General features: G+C 43.6%; 1 protein-coding gene across 21 annotated transcripts in view; it reads left to right on the forward strand.

The window, feature by feature from the left end:
• NCOR2 (nuclear receptor corepressor 2) overlaps nt 1-23,220 on the forward strand; it is a 192,824-nt gene that overhangs the window by 24,866 nt on the left and 144,738 nt on the right. For all 21 annotated transcript variants that reach the window (XM_087913480.1, XM_087913491.1, XM_087913494.1 and 18 more), the window contains exons 2-3: nt 11,693-11,917; nt 21,162-21,289. In XM_087913480.1, the coding sequence (XP_087769606.1) occupies nt 11,813-11,917; nt 21,162-21,289 (233 nt within the window). In that variant the 5' untranslated portion in view covers nt 11,693-11,812. The remainder of the gene's footprint in view (nt 1-11,692; nt 11,918-21,161; nt 21,290-23,220) is intronic.

The raw sequence follows: 23,220 nt of genomic DNA on the forward strand, positions 1-23,220 counted from the left end.
ACCTGAAAAATGGGGTGGGAGGAATAAATCAATGTTCAATTTGCTTTCTGGGACGGATGCGACTTTGCTTCTCAAACCCATGAATCCCCCCAATTCCCACGGAACGTGCAAAGAGAGATTTGCCGGCGGACGGCTGGTTCTGCCACAAGCTAAGTTAGTTGGATTAAAAGCAGAAGAAGAAACAGAAAAACCGGCAGGGTTGAATTGCAAAGATGGCTTAAGCCCTCGATGGCAAACCTGTGGCACGCAGAGCCATTGGTGCGGGCATGCGAGCCCCAGCCAAACTTAACCTCCACTGCACATGCGTACGCCTCTCAGCTGATTTTTTTTGTCTGTTTGAGGCCGTTTTCGTCCTCTCAATGGCTCAAGGGAAGCCTCTGCAGCCTCGGGAGGCCAAAAAACAGGCCTTCCGGAAATACCAGAAGTGCTGAAACAGGCTTCCCGAGGCTGCAGGTAATTCTCTCAAGCCTCTGGGAGGGCGAAAAAGGCCTCAAACGGGCGGAAAATCAGCTGGGAGGTGCATGCATGCACAGTTCAGGTAAGGAGGCGTGTGTGTGTGTTGCGCACACATATCCGGGTGTGTGTGTGCGTGCGTTGTATTGTGGGTGGCCCCCGCATGCATGCTTTCGGCACACCACAACAAAAAGGTTCGCCATCACTGGCTTTAGCTATGTACTGGCTTTCTTTTGGCTAAAATCTGGAATTAATTCTCTTTTTTTCCTTGATTTTATTCAGTCTGGGCTTAGTACGAAAAATCTTGGAAACCACTTATTTGTATCTTTTTTTTCTCTTTTTTTTCTCTTTTTCTTCCACTTCTTTGCTTTTCCTTTTTTTCCCCTCTTCCTTGCTTTATATTAGTCCGTATTGATTTTTCATAGTCTCTTCTAAACAGGGTGTACAGGTGGTTTATCTTGGTGTTGATGGCTGAGCCACATTTTTTTTTAAACCAACCCTGGCAGGACAAGCTCCTTTAGATGTGTGTTTATTTATTTATTATCTACCTATTTATCCATTAGAAATGATGTATTCCTTGCTGCTTTTCACATCTGCCCTTAAGTACTACCCTAAAATAGGCTTTGGAAATAACACTGGCTATACGAGAGTGTTCGGCAGATAATAGTTCAGTGTGAAGAACAAAATGAAAAGGAAATTCAATTGTTGATGGCGCAGAAGTTGGGCCTTCCTCCAGCCATTGTGGAGAAGCGGAATTTCCATTTCCCTTCTCTCTGTTTACACGGTGGCGGTTGGAATAACTCCAAGAGGACAACAAGGAAAGGCTACAGTGCTTGCCCATTTCATACCATTCTCTTACATTTGCTTACTATTTTTAAAGTCTTTGAGCAATGCTTTTTATGGCTTCAAAACCCTTGGAGGCCACCAGATCAACTGCAGGTTCCAGCACACATCCTGGGAATCTTCTGGAGCTCCAAAGGAGCCAATTTTGAGTCCTCTTCTCCAGTTTTTGCTCGCAAGCAAACAGTTGATTTCAAGGTCTATTTCTCCAAGATGTAGGTGTTGGATTGTTCAAGGCAAGAAAGTCCAGATCTTGATCACCTAGGAAGGACCCCCAGGTAACTTTCAGGATGCTTTTGGTGGTCCCAAAAGTACTTTTCAAAAGATAAACTGGACTTATTTTGTTTTTTGTTTTTGTTTTGAAAAGCACCTTTGGGACAAATTTAACAGATAATCAGAGTTGGAATGGACTTTATAGGTCATCTAGTCCAACCCCCTGCCCAAGTGGGAGACCCTAAACCATTTCTGACAAATGGTAGCCCAATCTCTTCTTGAAGGTCTCAAGCGATGGCGCTCCCACAACTTCCAAGGGCAACTTCTGTTCCATTGATTGATTGTTCTCACCATCAGAAAGTTTCTCCTTATTTCCAGGTTGAATCTCTCCTTGTTCAGTTTCCATCCATGATTCCTTGTCTGGCCTACAGGCACTTTAGAAAATAGCTTGAACCCCTCTTCCTATCTGTGGCAGCCCCTCAAATAGTGGAAGGCTGCTCTCATGTCTCCCCTGGTCCTTCTCTTCACTAGTCTAGCCAAGCCCAGTTCCTGCAACCATTCTTCGTATGTTTTAGTCTCCAGTCCCCTAATCATCCTGGTTGCTCTTATCTGTACTTTTTCTAGAGTCTCAACGTCTTTTTTATAGTGTGGTGACCAAAACTGGACGCAGTACTTTAGGTCTTACTAAGGCTTTATAGAGTGGTATTAGTACCTCACTTGATCTTGATTGTATCTCTCCGTTAATGCAATTTAGGATTGCATCAGCTTTTTTGGCTGCCGCTGCCACACTGGTTGGGACAACCATGAACTGAATGATTAAGAAGCTCCATAGATATCAAGCAATTGATGGTTTACTAAGTTTATCATTTTCTAAAGGGAGGATTTTTCGAGAAGCCAGTATTGAGTTGAGTTCACCTTGCAAGCTCTCCCAAAGCACGCTGGTTTGAGTTGCAGCTTGAAAGTTCTCAGGTCTTGTCCCAATGCAAAATGTATTCTAGGACAGCGGTCACCAACTGGTGGGCCGGGGACCACTGGTGGTCCGCAAGAAAATTTGGGTGGTCTGCAGAGAAATGTGCCCCCCCCAAAGCATTCCCTCCAAAGCAATTAATCCAGGCTCCATGGGAACATAAGGCTGCACCACCCACATGGCCTGCCTACCCCGCTGCCTCCCCGCCCCACTTTGGCCGAGCACAAACCTTACCTTGAGCAGAGCCACGTGAGCTGGAACTGGAAGGTAAGACCAATGGCAGGGGAGGGTTGGGAAAGTCGATCCCATATTCCAGAGCTGCAGGAGTCACAGGACTGGCCCTTTGGTCATCCCGGAGCAACTGACCAAAGGGCCGGTCCTGTGACTCCTGCAGCTCTGGATTATGGGGACCGACTTTCCCACCAACGCCAGCAAGCCACCATTAGTCAAAATTCATATTAGTGGTCAGCGGGATTTAAAATTATGAGTTTGGTAATCCCCGAGGTCCAAAAGGCTGGCAATCCCTGTTCATGGGATGCTTGTTTTTACTACCAGTTTGGGTGAATGGGCCGAACTGGTAGCATACCACCACTGGTTTGGTGAGGGTTGAGGACCCGGGTTTGGCCTTCGCATGGAAGTGAGATTCTCGGGGTGTCTGTGGTGGGCTGGGAAAGTGGACATTTCACTTACAGAAATCCCTTAAGCATGAAGGCAGTCGCCAACAGTGGATCTTCCATCTTTTGTCACAATATTCCTTTCCAAGGTAAATTACGTTAGGCAAAGTGCAGGAAAATAACAATGTTGGAAGTTAGGAAGCGAAAGATAAAAAGGGAAAAAGAAAGACTGAATCAGATTAGCTCCCTGGAGAAATCTACAATGGTGGGAAGATGGAAGGAAAGAAAGGAAGAAGAAGAAGAAGAAGAATAGTTTGAATTTAATTTACGGAATACAAACTAAAGAACCCTCAAGGACATTAGCGGACCTCGCCCGAGCGCGAGACAAACGCTGAAGAAAAAGAAGAAGAAGAAACTAAAGAACCCTTTTCTTTAGGGTGACCGCAATATGATTGACTTTTGTCTCAACATACCCCCACTCAAAAATCATCACAATGACATAATCCCCAATTATAACTTCAAAAAAGGCAACTATGATCTTATAGACAACTATCTCTCATCCCTTGATTGGCAATCTCTATTCACTGGATGCAATACTGTTGAAGACCATTACAACATATTTTTACTTGAAGTCAAAAGAATCATCAAACTATATGTACTAATAACTCCCCCAAAAAAAACAGATTACCCATAACAATAAGGAAAATTCAATCCAAAAAGAGATCATTCTGGCGGAAAAAATCTGGTCACGTTGCCAATTTCAAAAGCTGCTCCAAAAATTTATGCCACCAGATAAAGACTGAATGCACCTATTGTCACATTAAACAAGAGGAAAACCTTCTACGCACCAATTCCACCCTCGCTTTTTACAATTTTGTAAACAACAAACTAAAAGACTCAAGGTCCACCCACCCCTGAAAGGACCTAATGCTAAAGACTGCAACGACGACACCATTACAGCCCACCTCTTTAATACATTCTTTGGCTCAGTATTTGTAAACAGCAATGGATCATGCCCAGTATTTCCTAGTCGAGCCACAGACAACTACAATGATCTAATACATATCGATTTTACAGAAGACAATGATGAAAAAGCACTACGCAATCTAAAACCATTTCTATCTTTTGGACTGGACGGAATATGTGCCTATTTTTAAAAAAGCTATCCACTGCCATAGCCAAACCTCTAAACATAATCTTTGAAAAATCTTTCAGGATCAGCTCCTTGCCTAACCTATGGTCACAAGCCACGGCCATCCCCATCTTCAAAAAGGGAGACCCCAGCCTAGTTGAAAATTACAGACCAATCTCCTTATGCTGCGTCACCTGTAAAGTCATGGATCAATTATTAACCAATCCATTATCCTCCACTTAGAAACAAACAACCTACTTTCTAATAAACAATTTGGTTTCAGGAAAAAACTATCCTGTAATCTGCAACTCTTACACTGCAAAAACATATGGACTACACAACTCTATCAAGGCAAAGCAATAGACACAATCTACATAGACTTCTATAAAGCCTTTGATTCAGTGGTTCACAACAAACTACTCCTAAAACTAAAATCTTATGGTATCTCTGGACAACGGCATAACTGGATAGAAGCATTTCTGTCAAACAGATAACAAATGGTCAAAATTGGGAGCGTCCCATCAAATTCTGTATCTGTCAATAGTGGTGTCCCCCAAGGCAGTGTTCTAGGACCAACTCTCTTCATACTCTACATAAATGACCTCTGTGATCACCTTAAGAGCAACTGCATTCTTTTTGCTGATGATGTAAAGCTGTTCAATACCAGACAATACTGCTACCCTTCAAAAAGACCTTGACTATGTATCAGAATGGTCAAACAAATGGCAACTTCAAATCTCAATAAACAAATGCTCTGTCTTACATATTGGCAAAAAAAATCAGAAAATAAAATACAGGCTGAATAGTCAAGCCCTTGTTGATGATCCAAGCTCTGTAAAGGACCTTGGAATACTCATCTCTAATGACCTAAGTGCTAGAGCCCACTGTAATTACATAGCCAAGAAGGCATTAAGAGTTGTTAACCTAATCCTACGTAGCTTTTTCTCTGGTAATATCACACTACTAACTAGAGCATACAAAACATTTGTAAGACCAATACTCTAATACAGCTCATCAGTCTGGAACCCTCATTACATATCTGATATTAGCACAGTTGAGAAAGTCCAGAAATATTTCACAAGAAGAGTTCTCCAATTCTCTACTCGTTGTAGAATACCTTATGCCACCAGACTTGAAATTCTAGACCTAGAAAACTTTGAATTACGCCGTCTTCGGTCTGATCTAAGTATGGTATATAAAATCATACATTGTAATGACTTACCTGTCAATGAATATTTCAACTTCAACCATAACAACACAAGAGCACACAATAGATACAAACTTAAGGTTAACCGCACCAAACTCGATTGCAGGAAATACGACTTCAGCAACAGAGTGGTCAATGTCTGGAATACTCTACCTGACTCTGTGGTTTCTTCCCCAAACCCCAAAAACTTTAACCTTAGACTGTCTACTAGTGACCTCACCCCTTTCCTAAGAGGTCTGTAGGGGGCGTGCATAAGTGCACCAATGTGCCTACCATCCCTGTCTTATTGTTTCTTTTATTTTTCTTATATGTACCCATTTCATGTATTCATAACTATGTATATACTTATACCTATTATCTTGTAAGCCGTTGACAAATCAAAATAAAAAAAAGAAGGGGATGGTTAGAAAGATGGATGGATCTGATGATGGGATTGGTGACTCCATTGTTTGAAGAGGGTGTGCTCTTTTGAGCAGGGTGGTTTTCTTGCAGACATTTCATTACCCAAGTAGGTAATAACATCAGTGCTAGAAGGGAGAGGGATTTGTGGAATGGAAGAGGAGGAGAACTGTAGGGTCCTTGATGTGCTCTCTGAGCTTGGTGGTTTTATTGAAGACATTTCATGACCCAAACTAGGTAACATCACCAGTGCTGAAGATGTTACCTAGTTTGATAATGAAACATCTGCAAGTAAACCACCAAGCTCAAGAGAGCACCAAGGACCCTACACCACCACCATTCCTCCTCCTCCTCCCCCCCCTCTACAAACCCTCCTCTCTTTAAGCACTGATGATGTTACTTAGTTTGACAATGAAACGTCTGGAAGATAACAAGCTCAGAGAGTACCAAGGACCCCACAGTTCAACCTTGAGCTACAAATATTCTCCTTTATTGAAGGCATGAATGAGTTAACAAGCCACTCTATAAACCATTGAATCCAAACAAAAGTTATTTAAAAACAAACACACCTATACAAAAGGGAGAGAAAAAAGAGGAAAAAAACGCTCGGTCATACGAACCGAAAAAAGAAGAGAAAAAGAGATATAAAAGAAAGAAAGAAACAAAAGAAACGGAAGAGAAAAGAAAATACATTTAAAAATGTATTTTCTCTTTTTTCTCTCCCTTTTGTATATGTAATGTCGATATGTTTTTAATTGTAAATTCAATAAAATTTATTTATAATAAAAACAAACACACCACACTGATGGCTTTATCAGTTTTTGTTACCGTTCAAACTTAGATTTACACGAAGTGTCCGAAACTGAAACTTAAATAGTTTTGTTTGCTTTCCTCAAACTTTGCAAAGTGCGCCACTCAAGCGAAAAACCTGCCTGCAAGCAAGCCAGGAAGCCACCTGTTGTAACCTTAAGCCAAGCATTGAGGAACGCAAGTGTGGGGAGTCGTTCACGCTGCAAAGAAAACCTCAAAATCAAATCAAAATGAAAAACGAAAGGATGTCGGTCTGATTCCAGTATAAAAGATTGGCAATGTGGGGTTTATTGAGACACAAAAGAACTTCCCTGCAATGAAAAAAGAGGGCTCAAAGCTTCGCCCACAGTTGCTTTGAACGATAGCCAGAGTTTCCATAGCTACAGAGAATAATTGCTGGCAGCCAGAAACATTAAGGGAGGCAGAGAGAAGTGAATTGATCCTCTTTGGGGTACTTTTTTTTTCCTCTTTCCTTTTTGCTTTGATGCAATTTTTTTTTGGTGGAGCATTGGGTAGCCTGGGAAAAAAACCAAAACTGCTGGTCCCTTAGGATTTGCAAATAGCTTAGTGTTGTGGCCTGCCAGCAGACAGTGAGGAGGTTGGGAAGGAACCTGGGCCAGTCCTGGAGTCTGGAGAAGGCACTGACGAGGGCTCTGCATCTGCCTTCAGAGTCGGAGATCAGTGGGGCAGAGGAACAGCTGGAGCCTGTTCCCGATGTGCGCATGAGCAGAGCTGCCAGGAGAAGGGAACAGTTAAGGAACAAGAGTCGACTCGGGAGTAAAGGCACAGGTGGACGGTGAATGGTCCCTTCCGTAGGGAATAAAGAGGAGCAAAAGGGGAGTGAGGTTTGCAGGAGACAATCAGTTCATTTAATTAGGGTGAAGATTTGTTTGTGACTCCTTGCCAAGTATTTTCTGGTACAGTGTTGCCCTTGAAAGCGGTCATGCCCTTGTTGGAGTCTGATTCTGAGGGGGAGATTGAGCAGCTGACAGGAAGTGGGAGTGTGGCTCCAGTGGCTGTGGAAGAAATGGGGGAAAGGCATAGTCCGGTTGGGCCTTTAGACAAAGATCCAGGGCCACCCTCTCTTCATCCTAGGGCACGCAGGGAGGAATGGAGAAGGAAGCAATGTGGCTTACAGGAGAGAAAAGGGCCCTGATCCTTTTCATTAGTTGCAGCTGGGAGAACAGGATGTTTGCAAACAGCACCTTGCTGGAAGCAAAGCCTGCATTATCTTTGTCAAGGCTTATCTGGGTTTTGGCGCCTTCCCAACTGTGTGTGTGTGCTTCGTTATCTGTTGGAAGTCTGCAATTTATTATCCTGGCCTGTCGTGTAAATTACTTCAGCGTGGTTTGTTTTGGGTTTTTTTTATTTCTGATTTATCTCTACTTTGGGTTCGAACTGCATTTCTTTCCTTCGTAGATTGTTTTTGGAAGAGTTTGATCTCCAGCCGAGGATAACTGGACATTGGGGGCCAAGTTGGAGGCATTAAAGGGAATTTATTTACTTTTGTGACTTTGTGATTTTTGTGCCATGGCCCAGGTCATCATAGAAGCTATTAGCCTGGCACCTCTCCAAGATCAGATCCGTGGTTGCAATTCACCCTTGAAAGATTGTTTGCTGGGACTTTGCTGGATGTGAATGGGAAGAATTCACATTAGCTTAATAAAAAGAGCTTTTCTGCTTAGGGATTTTGTGAAGCCTAGGTCAGAACACCTGGCACCTGGCGGAGATCCGTGTTGGGATTGTTGAATTGGCTATGAATCCAAAAATTAAGGCACAGATTGTCCTTGACTTACAACCACAAGAGAGACCCAGATTTCCGTTGCTAAGCAAGACATTGGTTAAGCGCACTTCGCTCCATGTTAGGATCCCTTCCTTGCGACAGTTTGTTAAGGGAATCACTGCCATTAAGTTAGTGACATGGTCATTAAGTGAATCTGGCTTCCCCTTTGACTTTACTGGTCAAAAGGTCACAAAACGGGAATCCCATGAGCCCTGGGATGCTGCAACCGTCATAGATAGGAACCAGTGGCCAAACATCTGAATTTTGATCCGTGGGGAGGCTGCAATGGTCGTTAAGTGTGAAAAATGGCCATAAATCAACTTTTTTCCGGTACCGTCGTAACTTTGAACCAGTTGCTAAATGAACTGTTGTAAGTGGAGGACTACCTGCATTTCTCTTTTAGTTCTGCCAAGGTGTAAATCCAATGTGGTTTTTTTAAAATCCTAAAACCAGAATTTGAAGGTGGGAGTTTTGGTCTTCTCGTTTTCAGGTCACCTCGGTTCACAAACACGAACTTAAAACCATGTTTGTAAATTAGGATGCTTTCCCCAACCCTCCTTTTTAGAATGAGTGAGTTGGAAGGGGTCTTGAAGGTCTTCTAGTCCAGCCCCCTGCTAAAGCAGGAGACCCTATGCTATTTCAGATAAGCGACTGCCTAGAGATATCATTTCAAACAAAGGATTGTCCGATTGCTTCTTAAAAACCTCCAATGACGGAGCACCCAAATTTTATCATAATTTATGTTAATATATCCAGATAATTACAGAACGTAGAATAATAGAATTGTAAGGGACCTTAGAGATCTTCTAGTCCAATCCCCTGCCCAAGCAGGATGTCCTCTACCATTTCAGACACATGGTTGTCCAATCTCTTCTTAAAAACCTCCAGTGTTGGAGCGCCCACAATTTCTAGTGGCAAGCTGTTCCACTGGTTAATTGTCCTCCCTTTTGAGAAGTTCCTCCTTAATTCCAGGCTGCTTCTCTCCTTAATTAGTTTCCATCTGTTGTTTCTTCTGCTTCTGGTGCTTTGGAGAATAATTCGACAACCCCCCTCTTCTTTCCAGCAGCCCCCCCAAATATTAGAATACTGTTGTTCTTCTTTTCTCTAGACGAGCCAAACCCCAAATCCTACAGCCTTCATTATGCATCACGGGCTGGACTTTGCCTTCCATCATGTTCAGCCAGCTGCTGAACCCCTCCAGGTTTAAAGGGGAGGGATGCATGGACTTTGTAGTCCCTTTGTAGCAGCGGCAAAGATAGAGGGTCGGAACTTTGAATCCGGCTCCAGTCCTCGGATGGTGGATTCCTCAGCTTGTTCCTGGGCAAGCTCTGCTACTCCCTGTCCTATAAACAGTGGTTTGCTTATTGTGGTTGGTAGGACAACCCCCCCTTCAACCCCCCCATTGGTTGTGTTTGCACGAGCCCCCGCTAAACGAAGCAGCTCTTCAGCCAAAACATCATGTGACGGTTGTGATCATTAAGCAATTTGCCCAAGGTCATTAAGCAAGGCGGGACCGCCATTTGCAACTTGTTGCCAGCCTTCCTCATTGACTTAACCGGTTGGAAGCCAGCTTGGAAAGTCGCAAGCAGTGATCATGTAACTTGCAGGGAAGTTGTGACGGTCATAAGTCTGAGGATCGAGGATAAGTTATTTTCTCCCCCCCCCCAAAAAAATGTGGCAGTAACTTCAAAAGCTTGCTTAACGGATGGTTGTAAGCTTAAGGACAGAGGGGAGTAGTGAAATGCTACCGGTTTGGACCGGTTTGCCCAACCCGGTAGCAAAAAATTGCTACCGGTTTGGCCAAACAGGAGATTTTGCAGTACCCACCAACCCACGCCTACAGAACCAGTAGTTAAAATAAAAATTGAATCCCACCACTGCTGCTGCGCACACACACGAAGTGCGCGATCACCAAATTGGTAGGGAAACTGGTAGAATCCCACCATTGTTTTGAAAAGGCTACTGACTCTGGAAACAGGTGTACGTTCAACTGGTGAGGCTACTTTCTCCAACTTTTTCCGGGAGCGGAGAGGGAAGCTGAGGCTACCCAAGAATGAAACCTCTGGGGACAGTTTTGCAAAGAGCCTCTTTCGTTTACGCAACCTCGGGAGCAAATTCCGAGGAAGCCGAATTCTGTTGGTGGTACGTTGGACTTCCTTTTTCTCTTCCCTTTTGGAAATCATGCAAGGCGGGGGAAAAAAAACTATTTCAATGCTGCAATGGATGAAGGGGAAGGCAAATGAACAAAAAGCAAGCTTGCTTTGGAGAAAACGGTTGGGTCAACTTTGCTACTGCCACAAATTATGCCGGGTGTAACTAGGTCTTATTTCAGGATAGGAGTGGAGGGCTTATTTAAAGCACCTGTAGGTTAAGTGGAACACCTGGAGAACCGGGTGTGGGGGTGGGGGACTTTCAATAGAAATCCTGACAAAGCAAAGTGTGCCTTCCTGTGTATAGGTAGTCCTTGAATTACGACCACACTTCAGCCCAACGTTCCTGTTGTTAGGTAAAGACATTTGTTAAATGAGTTTTGTCCCATCCCAAAGGTGCTTTTTCAGGAGATAACTAGACTTCCTTGTTTTTCTTTCGAAGGCATTTCACTTCTCATTCAAGAAGCTTCTTCAGCTCCAACCGGGTGGTGGGGAATGGAATAATTTGTATTCCTGGTAGACAGTTGGTCATTTGCATCCTTTTAGAGGGTGGTTGAGGCCACCTGGAGGTTTATCCGTGTCCTCAGGGTCACCTGAGTGGTGCAAATGGTTCCTGTGGTCTGCAATTTTCTTTTTTTCTGGAAATCCATTCCTATTAGTGCTAAAACTCCCAAGTGGCCTCAGTGACCCTCTGTAAAAGGATGCAAATGACCAGCTAGCTGTCTGCAAGGAATAAAAATCTTTCCATTCCCCAACACCTGGTCAGAGCTGAAGAAGCTTCTTGAAAGAGAAGCAAAATGCCTTCAAAGAAAAACCAGAATGTCCAGAAAGAAGTAAATTATTGTTATTGTTGTTGTTGTCGTTGTCGTTGTCGTTGCTGCTGTTGCTGTTGAATTAATATCAACGGGATGAATTTTCTTGTAAACATTTCAATTCTGATATTTTAATAAAATAACTGCACCCAGACAACACACTGTTTAATTGAAATTGAATTTTTATATGTTGTATAAATAAAACAATTTAAAAAATTGGGGGGAAAAAAACCCCTGTCTCAAACTCAACCCCCCCCCCTTTTTTTTTTCCCAACAGGACTCTAATCCAGCCTTTCTTTGTTTCCCTTCCAGGAGCAACAGGAAATGGCCGGGATGAGCATCGTGGGCCCAAACTTCCTTAGTGCGTCGCATCGCTGATTCTTAGGAGAGGCCCCCAAAAGAAGACTGCTCCCCCCCAACCCCCCTTTGGCAATGGCTGGATCTACGCAACCGGCAACTCAGACCTGGCGAGGGGCCGAAAGCCACTACCCCTCCCATGCCATGTCCTACCCTGTGGTGTTAAATCAGCCCCATGTGGTGAGTTGTCTTCTCTTCCCTCCTGGTTGGACTGAGTAGAGTAGAGTTGAGTTGAGTTGAGTTGAGTTGAGTTGAGTTGAATTCTTGATTGGCCAAGTGTGATTGGACACACAAGGAATTTGTCTTGGTGCAAATGTTCTCAGTGTACATAAAAGAAAAGATACATTCGTCAAGAGTCAAGAATCATCAGGTACAATGATAGTCATAGGGTACGATAAGAATAGAATAGAATAGAATAGAATAGAATAGAATAGAATAGAATAGAATAGAATAGAGAATCGAGAAGGGAAGGGAAGGAAAAGGAATAGAATTCTTTATTGGCCAAATATGACTGGACACACAAGGAATTTGTCTTGGTGGAAATACTCTCAGTGTACATAAAAGAAAAGATACATTTGTCAAAAGTCAAGAATCATCAGGTACAACACTTAACGATAGTCATAGGGTACAATAAGCAATCAAATCATACTAGGAAACAGTCAATATAAATCATAAGGATACAAGCCACAAAATTACAGTCATACAGTCACAAGTGGGAGGGGAGAGGTGATAAGGAGTGATGAGAAGATTAACTAATAGTAGTGCAGACTTAGTCAATAGTTGGACAGTGTTGAGGGAATTGTTTGTTTAGCAGAGTGATGGCATTCGGGAAAAAACTCTCCTTTTATCTAGTTGTTCTGGTGTGCAGTGCTCTATAGCATCATTTTGAGGGTTGGAGTTGAAACAGTTTATGTCCGGGATGTGAAGGGTCTGTAGATATTTTCACAGCCCTCTTTTTGACTCGTGCAGCATGCAGGTCCTCCATGGAAGGCAGGTTGGTAGTAATTCTTCTTTTTCTGCAGTTCTGGAGAATCACTCTCTGAAGTCTGTGTCTCGATACAGACACATTGAACATCGCTGACGTTGGCTGGCTGTGGGGCGTGCCAGTGGGGTGAGAGTGGGCTTCTGGGTCATGAGGACTAGGGCCTTGGGGGTGGTCTTGGTGAAGGCGATGATCGTGTGATCGGAATTTGGGGGTGCTTGGCCAGCAGGATGGTTTAAAACAGTCGTAGCCTCCCCAGGGGTTTTTGGGTTCGCCGTTTGTGAGATTCCGAGCCAGCTTCCGACAAGCAAAGGCAACGGGAGAAGCCGGATTTTCTCAGTGACCAAGCAATTCACTTAAAAACCACAGTGATTGACATAAAAACCTGGCACAAAAAGTGGTAGGAGCCCGGGTGGTACAAGTGGTTAGAATGCAGTATTGAAGGCTGACTCTGCTCATTGCCAGGAGTTCGATCCTGACTGGCTGAAGGTTGACTCAGCCTTCCATCCTTCTGAGGTTGGTAAAATGAGGATCCAGATTGTTGAGGGCAAAAGGCTGACTCTGTAAACCGCTTAGAGAGGGCTGTAGATCACTGTGAAGTGGTATATAAGTTCTTTTGCTATTTCTCTTTCCTTCCTTCCTTCCTTCCTTCCTTCCTTCCTTCCTTCCTTTCTACCTTCGCACAATGGTTGGAATGCAACATTGCAGGCTGATTCTGCCCACTGCCAACAGTTCAGTTCTGAGCGGCTCAAGGTTGCCTTGTCCTTCCGTCCTTCCAAAGGCGGTAAAATGAGGATCCAGATTGTTGAGGGCAAAAGGCTGACTCTGTAAACTGCTTAGAGAGGGCTGTAGATCACTGTGAAGTGGTATATAAGTTCTATTGCTATTTCTCTTTCCTTCCTTCCTTCCTTCCTTCCTTCCTTCCTTCCTTCCTTCCTTCGCACAATGGTTGGAATGCAACATTGCAGGCTGACTCTGCCCACTGCCAACAGTTCGATTCTGAGCGGCTCAAGGTTGCCTTGTCCTTCCGTCCTTCCAAAGTGGGTAAAATGAGGACCCAGATTGTTGGGGGGCAGGAAACTGAAACGCTTAAGAGGGGGCTGGCTGCAAAGCACCGTGAAGCAGTCTATAAGCCTGAAGCGCGATGACTGTTGTAAAATCAGAAGCAATTCCCTTAACCTACCTCGCTTAGCCACGGAAATTGCCGCCATCGATCAAGGACTACCTGTACCGTTAGTCCTTTGCGTTTGCTGGGTCAGCCCTGAGGCTGACATTTATGGATCTTCTGTGGACGAAGGAGGATTGGAAGGGAAACCCCCATTCCTTTCCTCGTGTGCCTTTTAGACATTTACAAAGTCTGGACAAGCCATGCTGCATTTTTGGAAACAAAGCCTAGCTGAGCTGAGGTCAGATTTCTTTCAAGCAAACTTGAGAGACAAGAGAGACAGCCGGCCGGGAATCGGAAATACACTGATGAGGTCAGAACTGAGTTTAAAATTCCCCACTCCCACCCCCAAGGGAAGAGGCTGTCTCCTTGCAAGGCAGAAAGTCTGCATAAAATAAACCATAATTACTGACACTCATATGGGACTTACTTGCACTTTTATTCCTCGTTGTCCCGCGACTCGGGAATGGATGTTTGTTTTCCTGCTTTGCTTTCTAGATCCAAAACAAAAGACTCTTTTTTGGGGCGGGGGAAGGGAGAACAGAGAAAAGAGAGATCAAAAGGAGCCCATTGTAATATAAGATTTGCCCAAAATAGCCCCTGAGCTCAATAAAAAAAGAAAGAAAGAAAAAAAAACCCGCAATCTTATCATGAGAACTTAAGACTCTTAGAGGCAGGGAACTGTGCCAGGTATTATTATTAGCATTTGAATAATTCCGACTCCCCGCAGGCTTACAAGATAAAAATTCAATAAAAAGGAAGAAAAGGGACGACAAGAAAATAAGGTTAATCCACCCACTTAAGCACAGCCTGAACTCCCAAATGGCTTGTACGTAAAACCAAAAACGGGGATAACAATAGCAAGATCAAAAGTGGAACAGGAGAATAGAATAACAGAGTTGGAAGCGAGGGACCTTGGAGGTCTTCCAGTCCAACCCCCTGCCTAGTCAGGAAACGGTAGACCATTTCAGACAAATGGTTGTCCAATCTCTTCTTAAAAACCTCCAGTGTTGGAGAATTCACAACTTCTGGAGGCAAGTTGTCCCACTTGCAAGTTGTCCCATTGTTCTGACTGTCAGGAAATTTCTCCTTAGTTCTGAGTTGCTTCTCTCGTTGATTAGTTTCCACCCATGGCTTCTTGTCCTGCCCTCAGATGCTTTGGAGAAGAGCTTGACTCTCTCTTCTTTGGGGCAGCCCCTCAAATATTGGAACACTGCTATCATGTCATTCCTAGTCCTTCTTTTTATCAAACTAGACGTACCCAGTTCCAGCAACTGTTCTTTATATGTTTTAACCTCCGGTCTCCTAATCATCTTTCTTGCTCTTCTCTGCACTCTTTCGAGAGTCTGAACTTGGGTGATGGATGATCACATCTCCAAAGTTTGATGGGGGGAAAAATTCTAAACCTTCCCAGTAACCGAGTTAACTTTTTTTTCTTTTTCTGGGAATTTGGCTGTTAATTTTATTAATTTATCAGCAGCGTAGATCCACCTCCCACTTCCTCAATCTTGTTTGGAATTTCCCTGGTCAGTTGGAGGCCCTTGAAATGGCTGGCAACCTTCCCAAGCTGTCGAAATCGAACCATCTTGAGAAGAGAAGCTTTAATAATCTACAACAAGAGCCTCCAAACTTGATGACATTAAGTCTTGAGGACTTCAACTTCCAGAATTCCCCAGAAAGGCCCTTAATAATCTACAAGAGCCTCCAAACTTGATGACTTTGAGGACTTCAACTTCCAGAATTCCCCAGAAAGGCCCTTAATAATCTACAACAAGAGCCTCCAAACTTGAGGACTTGAGGACTTGAGGACTTCAACTTCCAGAATTCCCCAGAAAGGCCCTTAATAATCTACAACAAGAGCTTCCAAACTTGATGACTTTAAGACTTGAGGACTTCAACTTCCAGAATTCTCCAGAAGGGCCCTTAATAATCTACAACAGACTTGTGGACTTCAACTCCAGAATTCTCCAGAAAGGCCCTTAATAATCTACAACAGACTTGTGGACTTCAACTCCAGAATTCCCTAGAAAGGCCCTTAATAATCTACAACAGACTTGTGGACTTCAACTCCAGAATTCTCCAGAAAGGCCCTTAATAATCTACAACAGACTTGTGGACTTCAACTCCAGAATTCCCCAGAAAGGCCCTTAATAATCTACAATAAGAGCCTCCAAACTTGATGACTTGATGTCTTGTGGACTTTGACTCCCAGAATTCCCCAGAGACCCTTAATAATTTACATCAGGGGTCTCCAAACTTCACAACTTTAAAGCTTGTGGACTTCCCAGAATTACTCAGCCAGCTAAATTCTGGTGATGTTCCCCATGCTGGCTGGGGAATTCTGGAGGGGCCGCAAGCCTTAAGTTTGCCAAGTCTGAAGAGTCTCTAAGGTAAAAGAAGGGGAGATACAATGTTTTGATGAAACAAATGGGCTCCATCAGAGTTGGAAGCCTAGTTGGATGGCTTTACATGGTTGATGGATTGTTTTCTTCAATCTCCAGGTATTTCTTATAGCCTCCTTGACACTATGGATGATAGTTAATGGGTGCCCAGATGGGATTTAGGGATCTACTTTAGGATCCCTGTATCATGATGGTGATTTATTGAAAACGTTGGCGTTCTCCAACAACTGTGGGAGATGCTTTGATTCGTGTTGTTGAGTTCAGAGTATCAACTGAGCAGAGAAGTGGTTGGTCAGTAGTTGACTCTCTTTCCGCTGTTCACACCACTGTTCTTCAGCCCTACCTCAGGAAGGCAGGATAAGAAGCGATGGGTTGAAGCTTGTCCAAGAGAGACCCAGCTTAGAAGTGAAGAGAAATTGCCTCGTTGGAGGTTTTCAAAACTAGACTGGATGGACAACCACTTGATCGGGATGGCGTAAGGTCTCATGCTTGAGCAAGGGGTTGGACTAGAAGACCTGGGGTCCCTCCCAGTGCTGTGATTCTAGGGTTCTAAGGTACCCTTTGGAAGCTTTTGAGGTGAATGAGGTGGCATCTCCAGGCATTTAGAATCGCTATAGAGGAGTGTATGAATTAACTTGCCTAGGCAGGGGGGTTGGACTAGAAGACCTCCAAAGTCTCTTCCAACTCTGTTTACTCTACTCTACTCTACTCTACTCTACTCTACTCCCTATTTTATTTTATATTCCATTCTATTCTGTATTCTGATCAGGGGGCTGGACTAGAAGACCTCCAAAGTCTCTTCCAACTCTGTTTACTCTACTCTACTCTACTCTTTCCTATTCTAGTCTATTCTATTCTACTCTACTTTATTCTTTCCTATTCTATTCTATTCTACTGTATTCTTTCCTATTCTATTCTACTCTACTCTACTCTACTCTACTCTACTGTACTCCCTATTCTATTTTATATTCCATTCCATTCTGTATTCTGAGCAGGGGGCTGGACTAGAAGACCTTCAAGGTACCTTCCAGATCCTATCCTATCCTACCCTACCCTACCCTACCCTACCCTACCCTACCCTACCCTATCCTAATTCTATAAAGGAGAACATTTGTAGCTCAGGGTTGAACTGTGGGGTCCTTGGTGTTTCTGAGTTTGGAGGTTTTCTTGCAGACATTTCATGACCCAACTAGGTAATATCATCAGTGGAAGCAGGAGGAGAAGGAATACGGCGACAGGAAGGGTATCTGGCCATTAAAACTATCTGCTAGCTCTATTCAGTTGTCCAGACTCCACCTCACAAGGGATTATGGGGCTGTTAAATGAAGGTGATTTCATGACCCAACTAGGTAACATCACCACTACTAATAGAAGAGAATATTTGTAGCTCAGGGTTCAACTATGGAGTCCTTGGTGTTCTCTGAACTTGGATGGTTACTCGTAGGCATTTCATTGCCTAACATCAGTACCAACAGATGTTTGTAGCTGAAGGTTCAACTGTTAGGTCCTTGGTGTTCTCCCAAGTTTGCTTGCAGACGTTTCATTGCCCAACTAGCTAACATCATCAGTGCCAACAGAAGAGAATATGTGTAACTCAGGGTTGAAATGAGGGGTCATTGGTGCTCTCTGAGCTTGGCTGCTTTCCTGAAGAAATTTCAGGACCCAAACTAGGTAACGTCTTTTTATTCCCAGACGAATTAAGGAATGGCTTAATTGAGTTGCAAAGAAATCTATGGCCATTTGCAATTTGATCTGGGTTAGAACATTGGGTAGAGTCCAGCCCTTTATTGGGTTAGTTAGCCATGACAGGGCGCTTAAGATATTTTGCAAAGCCAACCCATTGTAGCTTCTGTCAGGAAGTGTGTCGTTAAGGCAACCTGTTCTGACTCAGGCTTTGTCAAACGTAATTAAACACAAACTTGTTTTAAAAGCAAAGCCTATTTTAATGCAACGCTGAGAATTATTTCCATTCACAGCCAAAACGAACTTCAACAGATAAGCACACCCCTGTCAGTGCTGTGGAATGCTGCCAAAAACAGACGTATCCAAATTAATTAGTACCAGAAAAAAACGACCAGAATCTGCAGAGCTTTCAAGAAGGACTCAGGATATATTGAACTACTTTGCTTCCTGTAAAGCTCTTCGTCATCGAGGTCTGACTTTTATCCCTTATGGGAGAAGCAATCACCTCCCAGCCTTACTCCCGAGTTGCCCCTTCTGCTTCAGCTGCTCTCGCCTTCTAGCAGCCCTGCACACACGCACCCTGGGAACAGGCTCCCGCTGTTCCTCTGCCTCGCTGCTGCCAGAATCCGGAGGCTCCAGAGTCAGCACCCCACTCCCAGATGGTCCTGACCCCATCTCTGCATCGGATGCAGGACCCTCATCCGAGTCCTCCCCAGATTCCCGGACTGGTTCCCCTCACTGTCCGATAGCTCTGCCGTATGCACCGGTTGCCGGCGAACCACAACACAACCTGGAGTTGGGCCTAAAGTGCAAACCTGAGGTCAGACCCTGTGGGAGTGGGAGTCTGAGGGTGGGGAAGTGGTCTAGACAGAGATACAGTGTCTTGAAATGAAGGCAGAGCAGGGATAACTCAAGTACTGTGGGAAAAAGAAAACAGACCAGGAAGGAAATCTTAACCAAGATGTAAACTTCTGGAGAATATCTTGGTACAGTTGATGTGGTTTTGACTCTAAAGATGGCCGTTAATTTTGAGGAAGTTTCTCTTTTGACCAAAGAGTGGTTTGACTAGGGGTTTTCTTTACTTCTCCTTTTTTTCCTGAGTACTTTTGACCTAGATGTATACATTACGGAGCCTTCACAGTACCTCAAAGTTCTCCAGACTCTCCCGTGCACTGAAGATGTTTCCTCAAACTGTGGGTTTCCTCTCTTGTTGCATCACTCTTAAGTTTCTCTGCTGAGGCTTCATCAGGAGGTTACAGAAAACCCAACCCCTTGGTTTCCAGTTCTGGCCCTGCGGAAAGAAAAGAATTAGCTTTGGTGGTTGCAACTGCAAATGCAGTCAAGATACAAGAAAGATGCAAAAACATGTTTAGCAGAGTGATGGCGTTTGGGGAAAACTGTCGTTGTGTCTAGTTGTTCTGGTGTGCAGGGCTCTATAGCGTCGTTTTACAAAGAACCAACAACATTTGATAAGATATTATTAGTGGCAGATAAAACTGATCAAAAAATATGTAATTACTTATTAAGTTATAAAATGGAAAAGGAATACGTCAAAGAAACAACGATTGTACTGGCAACATTTTTTGATTGTACTATAGAATTAGATAATTGGCAAAAACTTTGGGATAGGGATTACAAACTGACAAAGGCTACTGCATATAAAGAAAATCTGTATAAAATGTTTTATAGGTGGCACTTGTCACCGGCAAGATTAGCAAAAATGTTAGCAAATATGTCCGCCAAGTGTTGGAAGTGTCATCAGATCCCAGGTATTTATTATCATATGTGGTGGACCTGAATGAGAGCAAGAAAATATTGGACGAAAATACATACATGGTTGGACAAGATGATCAGGCAACATATAGATCTGAAACCAGAAATATTCTTGTTGGGTGCAATGCCCAACAAAAGGAGCTATGATAAGGGAACTATAGATTTAGTTTTGCATATATTAGCAACGAGGATTGTATTTGCACAATATTGGGAAAATGAGGACACTTCATCTGATGAGGATGTAATTTGGAAAATATTAGACTGTACAGAGATGGATATTAAAAATAAAAGACAAGAAGACACAGAATATTATTTAACATGGAATAGATTTTATGAGTGGCTAGAGATAAGAGGTAGAAATTACATGAAGAAAGATAATTGCTATGTATGAATTAAATATAAAGACGGTTTATAATTAAAAATGTGCCAATATAACTAACAGAATCACAAATAAGCTAATATAAAGAGAAATCTAGTTAAAATAATTCTGTTGGAATAGAATGGAATGGAATAAAATAGAATATAATTCTTTATTGGCCAAGTGTGATTGGACACAGAAGGAATTTGTCTTGGTGCAAATGCTCTCCATGTACATAAAAGAAAAGATACATTCGTCAACAGTCAAGAATCATCAGGTGCAACACTTAATGATAGTCATAGGAATATGATAAGCAATCAAATCATACTAGGAAACAGTCAATATAAATTGTAAGGATACAAGCGACAAAGTTACAGTCATACAGTCACAAGTGGGAGGGGAGGGGTGATCAGGAGTGATGAAAAGGTTAATAGTAATAGTAGTGCAGACTTTGTAAATCGTTGGACAGTGTTGAGGGAATTATTTGTTTAGCAGAGTGATGGCATTTGGGGAAAAACTGTCGTTGTGTCTAGTTGTTCTGGTGTGCAGGGCTCTGTAGAGTCGTTTTGAGGGAAGGAGTTGAAACAGTTTATGTCCGGGATGTGAGGGGTCTGTAAATATTATCACAGCGCTCTTTTTGACTTGTGCAACATACAGGTCCTCAGTGGAAGGCAGGTTGATAGTAATTGTTTTTTCTGCCGTCCTAATTACTCTCTGAAGTCTGTGTCTGTCTGTTGGGTTGCAGAGCCAAACCAGACAGTTATAGAGGTGCAGATGACAGACTCAATGATTCGTCTGTAGAACTGGATCAGCAGAACTGTTATACTATTATTATTGTTATTAGTATATATGTTAATTTTTCTTTATGTTCTTTCTATGCTTCTCTGCAAATGAATGCCCTGACAATACACTGTATTCAAAATGTTTATATATATATACACATACATACATACACACATACACACACATAAAACAAAAAGAACTGTTGTAAGTCGCGGACTATCTATCTATATGATTTCGACCTGAAGGTTTATGACTTGGTTTTGTGTTGTCTGTTTTAGGATGTGAGTCTCTTGGAATATCAGCACCATCCCAGAGAATACACTTCCCACCTGCCCCCAGGATCTCTCTTACACCCACAACGACGCAGGCCCTCCTTGTTATCCGAATTTCAGCCAGGAAATGAAAGGTAAGACTAAAGAAATGGGACGCATTTGAGGTTCCAACAGATTTTTTTCTTCCCAAAAGATATTTAGGACCCAGCTTTGAAGTCTCTCTCTTCCCCGCTCCCTCTCTCTCTCCCCCTCTCTGTCCCTCTCTCTCTTTCCCTTTCTTTTCCTCTCTCCTCTCTCTCTCTCTCTCTCTTTCCCTCTCTCTCTCTCCTTCCCTCTCTCTTTCCTCCTTCCCTTTCTCTCTCTCCCTTTCTCTCTCCCCCTCTTTGCCCCTTTCTCTCTTTCCCTTTCTCTCTCCTCCCTTCTCTCCCCCCTCCCTTTTCTCCCCTTTCTCTCTTCCCCTCTCTCCTTTCTCTCTCTCTCACTTCTCTCTCTCTCCCTCTCTCTCTCTCACACACACACACACAGACAAAGACCATCTGTGTGCTGGACAACTGGTCACGTGGCTGCAGTTACCATAATTTTTGCTCAAAACAATGACAATTGGACCATCATTGCATTCACTAGGCAACCCTAGTGTGCGTGTCACAACTGCCACGATCGCGCGATGATCCGCTTTACGACTTAAACCGGTTTTAATTGCCAGACTCAATTATAGTTGTCAGTTGAAGACTCTGTATGGCAGAGTTTGTGACATCGTACAATAATATTTTGCGAGATCGAAGGTGTTTGGACCCGCCTCCCCAAACACGACAAACCCTCTGTATTTAAATAAATGTTGCCTTTTATTAGGAGCGCCAGCAGCCCCGGTAAAAAAAGTTCCTCTCTCAACGCAGGCTAATAAGTCCGTCCGGCAGGGAGAGGAATAGTTGTCTGCCACACCTTTTTATTTCCTCCCCCTGCCTTTTATCCCCAGAGCTAGGGTGGAGTTTCGCTAGCAGCAGTGGCCCTTCCGTTCCAAGGACCGGCCCATAGATTTCCACTGCTCTCCTCTCCTCTGCCTTCTGTGCATCTATGTGTCAGGCATTGGACCCAGCTGTTCCTCCTCTTCCTCATCAGCCACGTCCAGACCTGGGGGCTGTTGACTCTCCATCTGAGGGTTGACGGATGGCCCAGGCTCCACCTCTGTCTCTATCTCTCTGTGTGATGACCCAGGAAACAGCACACATGTAATAAATTCCCAAACATAAATAAATTTCCTTTAATGCCTCCAACCTGGCTTCACTGTTCAATTGTTCACAGTTGGAGATTAAACTCTTTCCAAAATAGTCTCCAAAAGAAAGAAATACAGTCCAAACTCAAAGAACAGATAACGGAGAGGTAAAAAAATCAAAACAAACAGCACTGAAGAAAGTTCAAAAACAGACCAGGATAATTAATTATAAACTTCAAGAAGAGAACAAGGCACAGTCCATTGGAACAATGCCAACCAAGATAAACCTCAGCCAGAAATAAAACATGCTTTGCTTCTAGCAATGCTGTGTTTTAAACGCCTTCCTTTATACTATTCCCCCCAGCTGAAGCCAATGAGGGGGATCATGGCCGCTTCCTCTCCCGTAAGCCACGTTGTTCCCTTCTCTGTTCCTCCTTGCATGCCCTAGGATGAAGAGGGGATGGGCCTGGGTCTTCCTCTGACTGCCCAGCCGGCCTCTACCCTTCCCCAGCCTCCTCCACAACCTCCGGAGCCACACTTCTACTCCCTGTCGGCCGTTCCGCCTCTCCCTCGACTCCACCAAGGGCATGATACTCTGCCAGCTCTATTTCCTCTTCCCTCTTGGAGTTCCCAGATTGTCTTGATGCTGACCCTGACTCGCATGCCTCCTCTTCCTCCTCCTCTGATTTGGCTGCTGGATGGACCAGCAGCCAACAGGCCACAAAAGTGGGTCGGTCACTGGGAGCAGAGATTTACTCTTCCAAGCGTTCGAACTCATGCCGGCGTTCAGGGAATTTATCTCCACTGAAACATGACTCACAGAACAGCCCAAAAGCCTGTATGTTGGTAGAGGGA

The sequence above is a fragment of the Pseudonaja textilis genome, chromosome 15, assembly GCF_049901715.1.
Source record: "Pseudonaja textilis isolate UNSWEBS1 chromosome 15, rPseTex1.2, whole genome shotgun sequence".
NCBI classification, from domain to species: Eukaryota; Metazoa; Chordata; class Lepidosauria; order Squamata; family Elapidae; genus Pseudonaja; species Pseudonaja textilis.